We start from the raw sequence: 8,947 nt of genomic DNA, 5'->3' as shown, positions 1-8,947 counted from the left end.
AAATAAGCTTTGTACAAACTTGTGATGGGGGGAAAATAAAAGCGACGGACTGCATAATACAGGTCGCTATCACAAGTGGAAATATAAAGTGATGTTCGTTTGCATTAAGAGTTTGTGCATTCAAATGAAAAGCGCATGACAACCTCTGCTTCCCTCTGAGAAGGGTCTATCTTTTATTTCAAAATATCTACCTTTATGCAAGAGTCATGGTGATCTTCACCATCCCTTTTATTTTCCTCTTTTTGGCAAGCATCATGTGTTGGGGAAAGATCTAGGCACACATATCCAGTCAGATATAGGTGATCATGAGTTATTATTGTTGACATTACCATTGAGGTAAATGGTTGGGAGGCGAAATTATAAGCCCCTATCTTTCTATGTGTCTGACTGAAGCTATGGTTTCAGAAGTATCGTGTGAGTGTTAGCAATTGTGAAAGACTAAATGATGGTTGAGCATGTGAACTTGCTAAACAAAAGCTCTTACATAGACTCTTTCTGACATTACGACAAATTGCAATTGCATCAATGACTGAGATCATGGTTTGTTAGTTTTCAAGGAAGTTTATGGTTCATACTTTACCTTGTGAACGAACTATCACTTTAGAATGAGAAGTTATATGAAAATATACTAGTGTTCTAATGATGATCATGATGCCTTCATGTTCGTATTTTGTTTTATCGACACCTCAATCTCTAAACATGTGCGCGTGATTATCGATTTTGTCTTTCGCTTGAGGACAAGCGAGGTCTAAGCTTGGGGAGTTGATCCGTCCATTATGCATCATGTTTTTATGTTGATATTTATTGCATTATGGACTGTTATTACACTATGATGCAATTCTCATACCTTTTCTCTCTTATTTTGCAAGATTCACATGAAGAGGGAGAATGCCGGTAGCTGGAATTCTGGACCGGAAAGGAAAAATTCTGAGATCCCTATTCTGCACAACTCCAAATGTCCTGAAACTTTACGGAGAGTTTTTTTGGAATACATAAAAATATTGGGCAAAGAAATACCAGGAGGGGACCCACCAGGTGGGCACAAGCCTGGGGGGGGCGTGCCCCCTGAGCTTCTGGGCCCCCTGGCAAGCCCCCAGTGCCCATCTCCTGCTATATGAAGTGTTTTGACCTAGAAAGAATAGAGAGAAGGCTTTCCGGACGAAGCACCACCATCTCAAGGTGGAACCTGGGCAGAAGAAATCTAGGTCTCTGGCGGAGCGATTCCGCCAGGGAAACTTCCCTATGGGAGGGGGAAATCAAAGCCATCGTCATCACCAACGATCCTCTCATCATAGGAGGACCAATTTTCATCAACATCTTCACCAGCACCATCTCATCTCAAACCCTAGTTCATCTCTTATATTCAATCTCTATCTCAAAACCTCATATTGGTACCTGTGGGTTGGTAGTGTTGATTACTCCTTGTAGTTGATGCTAGTTGGTTTATTTGGTGGAAAATCATATGTTCAGATCCTTAATGCTATTCAATACCCCTCTAATCTTGAACATGAATATGCCTTGTGAGTAGTTACTTTTGTTCCTAAGGACATGGGAGAAGTCTTGTTATAAGTAATCATGTGAATTTGGTATCCGTTCGACAATGTCATGAGATGTATATTGTCTTTCCTCTAGTGGTGTTATGTGAATCTTGACTACAGAACACTTCACCATGATTTGGGCCTAGGGAAAGGCATTGGGAAGTAACCAGTAGATGGTGGGTTGCTAAAGTGACAGAAGTTTAAACCGTAGTTTATGTGTTGCTTCGTAAGGGGCTGATTTGGATCCACATGTTTAATGTTAGGGTTAGATTTATCTTAATTCTTCTTTCGTAGTTGTGGATGCTTGCGAGAGGGGTTAATCATAAGTGGGAGGCTTGTCTAAGTAAGGACAACACCCAAGCACCAGTCCACCCACATATCAAATTATCAAAGCAGTGAACGCAAACCATATGAGCATGATGAAAAATAACTTGATGATAATTCCCATGTGTCCTCGGGAGCGCTTTGCTTTATATAAGAATTCATCCAGGCTTGTCTTTTGCTATAAAAAGGATTGGGCCACCTTGCTGCACCTTTGTTACATTTGTCACTTGTTACCCGTTACGACTTACCTTGCTACCAAACTATTTGTTACCGATAATTTCAGTGCTTGCAGAAAATATCTTGCTGAAAACCGCTTGTCATTTCCTTCTGCTCCTCACTGAGTTCAACACTCTTACTTATCGAAAGGACTACGATTGATCCCCTATACTTGTGGGTCATCAGTGTCCGGCGCGCGCATGAGTTGTGTCTCCCCCGTGCCTTCCATGATGAAGAGGGTGGTTTGAGTTTCTGAGGACATGTGTGATGTGGAGCATTTTGTGGAGGCAAGGACAAAGGGGAGAAGAAGGCTAGATTTAGGGGTTGCGAGAGGAAAGAGACGATAGAGAGCGAGGAGATGATATTTTTGGTGTCCCTAACCCTTGTTGAGAGTTGCTATAGTTGTTTCATGTGTGATTATGTGTGTAGAAATAACTTTGAAAATGCAAACGAGTTGTTTGAGATGGCTAGGAGCATCCCACACGATGCGTGGTGCGAGTACTCGTGTGTGATGATTTGTAAGTTACACATACACGTGCTCATGTTAATACGTGTGTGAGAGCATGCGACACAGCATACGGTTGTGTGCTGCGAATTGTGTGCTCCACTTAGTCTTCCCGCGCTCCAGCGAAGACTTCCCGCGCAGCCGCAGGGGTAAATTGTAAAACTCGCAATCCCCTTAGAAGCTGCTAGCTATAAATAACCACAACAATGGCCGGTTGCGTCGACTAACTACTGATCCCCTTGCCAGCTAGTTACCCACACATACTGGCATACCCCCAGCGGCCGACGACGGGATGGAGTTGGCGATGGCGGAATCGAGGCTGGCAACACGATGGTCGGCTTGGCGGTCGATGGCCATGTCGTCGCCTCTCCCGACGACGGCTAGAGGAAGCAGGAAACACGGTACGATCGCCAGGTTAGCCAGGGTCGTCCTAAAAGCGGTCATGGATCGCTAGCGGGCGATACTGCTGACTCGACGCAGAGTAAGGCAGATGGTGCGGGCGATGGAGCAGGAACCGTGACAACGCAAGGACAACTGTGATAGTGTCGGCCACCACACAAGGCGCGCGCTTATGTCCCAGATGTAGGAGGGTGCAGCACCGGACGTCGCCGGGGCATGCCTGGGGGCCGTGACACCAGCCATGGCAAGAGCTAACGTCATCCCGCCGGATGTCGCTGGGACAGATCCGGCGGCCGCGGTAGCCCTGGTGAGCATCGCGCCTCAGGCAGTACCGGCGATCCTTGATGTCGAGGCTGCCCCAGGCTCAATCGATCAAGGTTTGTAGGTCATCGAATTGGCGGCCTCCGCTCTTCCTGAGCCCAGGATTGACACGCTGATGGACGATGGCAGCTATGCGTGCTGGGTCGGCGTCAAGTGCATTGTAGCTCTTTGTGTGTGCGCGGTTCATTATATTCTTATAAAATAGCGAGCTAGTGGTTTGTAAATTACTCGTCGAACTAGGCACTGGACCAATAATGGTTTATAAAATATGCTCGATTGATTTGTTCATGCATGTCAAATATGTCAATTGTTATGGGCTGGCCTATCTGTATATTATCTGAATTGAATTGCTTTGCTAAAAGATCTACTCAATTGTTGAAATGCATTGCTTGTCTTGATCCAAGGAACTCATTTGCTAATTTTGATGAAGACAAACTTGTTCAACTTGCTTAGATGTATGCTGATGACTTCTCCATATATGAGATTTCTTTTGTCCTTAGAAACCAACTTGAAAACTTCATTGCAGATGTGAGAGTTGATTCAAGTTTTGTTAGTTGTAATGACCTTCGTAGTCTTGCTATGAAGATGGTTCAGACTGATAGTCACATGGTCTTTCCTTTGGTATATCGTCTTATTGAGTTGATATTGATTTTGCCTGTTGCAACCGCATCAGTGGAATGAGCTTTCTCAGCTATGAGTATTATCAAGACTAAGTTGAGAAATAAGATTGGTGATGATTGGTTGAACTATTCCATGGTGTGCAATATTGAGAGAAAAATATTTGCAAAGGTTGATGATGATGCTATTATATACCGCTTTCAATCCTATAGATCTCGCAAAGGAACTTTACCTCGTCGTAGTAGTAAGTTTTCAACTTTGTACAATGTTAATTGTTTCACTTGATGTTATGTCTTCTCATATGAAATTTTTCTTTTGATTTATCTAAGGTGTTGGCTCTTCTTCCACTGTTGATCAAGTTATGGAAGACACTGATGAAGCAAGCCATTGATTTGGTACTCTTTTTATTACACGTATTGTTTGTAGTTTTTGTTATCTTTTTATCTATTTTGTTGTATCTTTAAGCATTGAGTTTAAATTCTAAATTTTTGGTGCAATTGAGCCATATTTGAGGTATTCTTTTGAGGTAGCTATAGCATGATGGACGTTAAGTTTTTCTATCGCATCAAAAAAGAATTTGGGCCCCCGGCTTGCTCCAATCCTGGATCCACTACCCTCGGTTTCTTGTCATGTTGTGTCCAGGAGCTCGAATGGAACCCGTTGACACTTATTGCCATGGGGAGGATGCTATTATGCAGGTCCAATGAATGACGGTGATGGCCCAGTGTAGCACGAGTCATGTGTAAATCATGTACACGTACGTACAACCACGCTACAAAAATATGGGACAAGTACGCACTAGTTTGTTCGTGTACCGGCCGGTCGCACCGGTCGCACTCGCGTATATAGGGCGAATGTCTCCAACAATCGGCAAAGCAGTGTACATCGAGAGGCAACGTCCGGCTAGTTGGGGTACGATGATAGTATCATGTTACATACGCAACAACAGGGTACATGCAACAAACTGTTGCATAGGAAGGTGGGTGTATGCAGCAACGAGGAATCTGAAACGGGTCATGTTCATCGAGACCAACTGGCTGGGGTGGGGTGTACCACGCAATGACAGACACATGTTAGTGCTAGTTGAAAGCACATGTTGGGAAGCACAGTTTAGTTAACATTGGAGCACACATGTTAGTACTAGCTGGGAACACATATTTGTTTGGAAAAAAATCATTAAAACCTATCAACAAGGGCTAGTTTTGAAGACTCAACGCGACATACGCAACAGTGTGAACGATTTGTGATTTGAACGCACGTTTCACAAAATGTATCATTCTATAAATGCCGCTTCACACTGCGCCTTTGGAACATGGTAAATGATTGGTTGCACTTGATTGACTTTGATACTTCAAATTAGCACCTCAAGGATGCTGTCAGAGATTGGTGGACCAAGAGATCCGACGCCAACACACTAATAGAAAGGCTATGGCATCCCTTATAATGCTCATGGGTTGGACCATTTGAAATGAGAGGAACACCTGAGTCTTCAAGCACTGGAGCAAAAAAAATTGAGAACTATTGTACCAGGAGAGTGAGGTTTATGTAACTTGGGGCTTGTAACACAAATTCTATCTTCTTCTTAATTAATATATGAGGCAAATATTTTGCCCCCATTTCAAAAGAAAAAGAGATCTAAAAATAACACAAACAAACCTTCCGAAAAAGATCACATCAAAACTCTCAGAATATATATTAGGCATTCGATAAACGGTAAACATGTGATTGCACCACTTGCCATCACCAAGAAGTTATAAGTAACTTTTGCAAAGTATCCTTCGACTAATTTTTCTAAAACAAAGTACCTTTTGACTAAGCAACTTTCCGCGACCTCACAGCAGATTGGGCCACATGCCTTCAAAATGGGCTGCCAGACGATAAAGCTGTTTAGTTCATCTCTTTATAAAAAAAATCTGTTACACCCACCCACCCCCCCTCCCCTCGATCTATATATTTGTTGTTCAAACAGATATATTCATGTAAACAACTAACTGAGGAGCGCTCCTTCAAGAGCCAACCCAAGGGTTACTTGGGGTGGGGTGAGAGCGTGCTACTTGACGTGCTCTCACTCCCCACCATGTGTCATGCTCTGGGTGCTCCCTCCAAATTTTTTTTATTTTCTGCACGCGTTTTCAGCTTTTAGATGGGTTTTTTTCAGGTTTTCGGTTTTTCACCGGTCTTTCTTAGCTTCTCAACAAAAGAAATAGAAAAAAACATTGCGCAAAAATAGGTTCTTTTTTTCTTCAGCGGGAGGCACGACTTTGCCTCTCGGAAACAAAAAATAACACGTTTTCTGTTTTTTTCGTGAGAGGCACGGTTTTGCTTTCATGAGAGGCACGACCGTGCCTCTCGGAAACAGAAAAAATAAACATGTTCCTCTCTTTATTCTTCCTTTCGTAAGAGGCATGGCCATGCCTCTCGTAAACCAAAGAGAATGTGTTTTCTTTTTCTTTTTTCCTTTCATGAGAGGCACGATTTTGCTTCCGAAAGAGGTTGTGCCTCTCAGAAACAGAAAAAGAAACATGTTTTCTCTTCTTTTTTCCTTCCGTCGGAGGCTTGGCCGTGCCTCTCAAAAACAGAAGAAAAAAATGTGTTTTCTCTTCTTTTTCTCTTTCACGAGAGACAATTTCGTTTCTACGAGAGGCATGGTTTTGTTTCTGCGAGGCCATGCCTTTCAAAAAGGAAAAAAAAAACATGCTCCCAGTTCGGTTTTCTCGTCCGTTTTCTTTGTCCAATTTTTTATATGAGAAAAGTTTTCATTGAAACCTATCAACATAATATCTCGACACGAGGAATCCAACTGTAAAAACAGTTCAAGATTTGGACCCACGGTTAAGAGATAAACGTTTTAAATAAACGGATCTAGAAAAAAAGAAAAAACTCTCAAGTTGCAACAAATTGCACACATGCAGCGTGCCACCTGTCACAACCTAGAGAGGATAGAAGTGATCATGTATCCAGCGGAGGGAGTACCTGATTAAGTTCGATGAATACCATAAAATAACTAAAAATAAAAAATGGTACGAACAAACTTCCCCTGAATTTGGGTCAAACGCATTTCAGATTTTAGTCATAATAACTCAGCATTCCAAGTAAATGAAATAGGTAACCCTGAAGCATGTCTGAGTAAAGATGTTTGTGAGGAAAATAGAAGGAAAACGAAACCATAACCTAGCTTGCTCACTGGCGAACCATGTACCGTTGAGACATTTCTACACCCCATAAATCCCGCAAGCCTGGCATCCTACGGGCTACTCCACATACCATGGAAGTGACGAGCAAGATTTGACACAGATCATGCTTGCTGTTTTGTTTGGGCTTACAAGTTTGACGGATGATAATTCCTACACTTTTTCCTCACTTCTGTATTCAATCATTTCTGGGCAGTAGCGCCTCGACAGCACTTCCACTTGTTCGATGAAAGGCTTCTCCCTGTGGCCACCAATGGCGCGGACCATCTGGTTCCATCTTTGACGACAAACCTCCCCAGACCTGAGTAAAGAGTGAAACGCCCCGTTATTATAACCACAAGGGTACCAGAATTTGTTTCTGTATGAAAATGCATGCCCTTCTGAAACTTGACACGAAGCCCAAGCTTCCTGACAAAATATCAAGTATACCAGTAATCCAGCACTAAGGTACTAGTGTATGCCAGGGTTATTGGGAGGATTTAATCAAACTTGGTACATAACCCAAATGCACACTATTATTCGCTAATGTCCATTTTGCTAAAATTTAAATCTAAGGCACAGTTAAATAAATAAAGCTAACAGCTCTGTTAACAAACTCTCTGGCTGTTAAGGAAAAAGTTGGTATTTGCTTCATATCCTTCACAGGAAATACTATTTACTCCAATAACATGCCACCTTTAATTTAGACTGCATTAGAGTATTTCAGACCATTGAAATGCAATGAAGCGCAAATCCTTTGCGTTTTCTTGAAAAAAAAAAGTTGATAAAATGGGGTAACTGAACCAAACTACTTTGTGATCAAGGACATGGCATAGTTAAAGGTTGTGTGAGCTAGATCAGCAGTCAGCACTCACCTGTGATCAAGTAGGCTGTCCCAGTCAACATCTTCAATACAGACAGCATCAACCTTTTGAAGCCTATTTTTTGTCAAAAAATTAGCACAGGGAGTATATTTTCGTTTCACGGTAACAAGACACTGAAAATAAATAACACATATAGGAGGGCTAAGCCTGAAAAAACAAAAATTACATCTAATACACTAACTTCAGTCCAACTGCGATGGAAATAAATAGACCGTTCAGAGAGAAAAAGGACTTGTGTTTCGTTCTGTTGATACAAAGCTTATGTGCAAATTTCGTGAAAAGGCAGATGGATATGATATATTAGCTCGCATGTATGTTTGTTACCTGCCCACGCCGTGTTTCGTTCTGTTGATACAAAGCTTATGTGCAAATTTGGTGAAAAGGCAGATGGATATGATATATTAGCTCACATGTATGTTTGTTACCTGCCCACACCCCATGGTGACATAAGCCCACCCACAACTGAGGACAATACCATGATTCTTAATGCAAAAACAAGCCAGAACAAATAGACTCCAAATTTTTTTTGTTTTGCAGGACCCATATTGTCATACTACATCTTACATGACCACAACTGGGTGCTCATATAACCAAGGCGTGCATCACTACAATCATCAAGCATAAGAATATCAAACTTGTGGGGGAGTCACAGAATATTCAACACACAGCCTTGCAACAACACTGACTCAGTCCTATATTGCTACAAATGAGCCAGAGAAATCAATCTCTTTCAGTTTAATAAGAAATAAACCAAAATTTTCACCATAAGTTGATCACTCAGAGCCTATGCATTACAGCCAGGAACGAGGCATGCAATGCACCTGAGGGCAAGCACGCAACCTCTTACTGTACCCTCTAGTCCCAATCATAAGCATACACAGTCTTCCGTTCCATATAGCCCATAAGAGTGGTCAGTTAGTTCAAAACTAAACAAAGCCTACAATGCAAGTTAAAACTGGTGCAAGCTACCTA

The 8,947-nt window shown here is 42.1% G+C and overlaps 1 protein-coding gene across 2 annotated transcripts in view; it reads right to left on the bottom strand.

The window, feature by feature from the left end:
• Positions 1-6,959: 6,959 nt before the first annotated feature.
• Positions 6,960-8,947, bottom strand: part of LOC119337804 — a 15,365-nt gene continuing 13,377 nt past the window's right edge. For both annotated transcript variants that reach the window (XM_037610016.1, XM_037610015.1), the window contains 2 exons: positions 7,967-8,029; positions 6,960-7,413 (listed from right to left, as the gene is read on the bottom strand). In XM_037610016.1, the coding sequence (XP_037465913.1) occupies positions 7,266-7,413; positions 7,967-8,029 (211 nt within the window). In that variant the 3' untranslated portion in view covers positions 6,960-7,265. The remainder of the gene's footprint in view (positions 7,414-7,966; positions 8,030-8,947) is intronic.

This window comes from Triticum dicoccoides, chromosome 7B, assembly GCF_002162155.2.
Source record: "Triticum dicoccoides isolate Atlit2015 ecotype Zavitan chromosome 7B, WEW_v2.0, whole genome shotgun sequence".
NCBI lineage: Eukaryota > Viridiplantae > Streptophyta > Magnoliopsida > Poales > Poaceae > Triticum > Triticum dicoccoides.
Note: the sequence above shows the minus strand (reverse complement) of the source record. Positions and strands in the feature narration are given on the sequence as shown.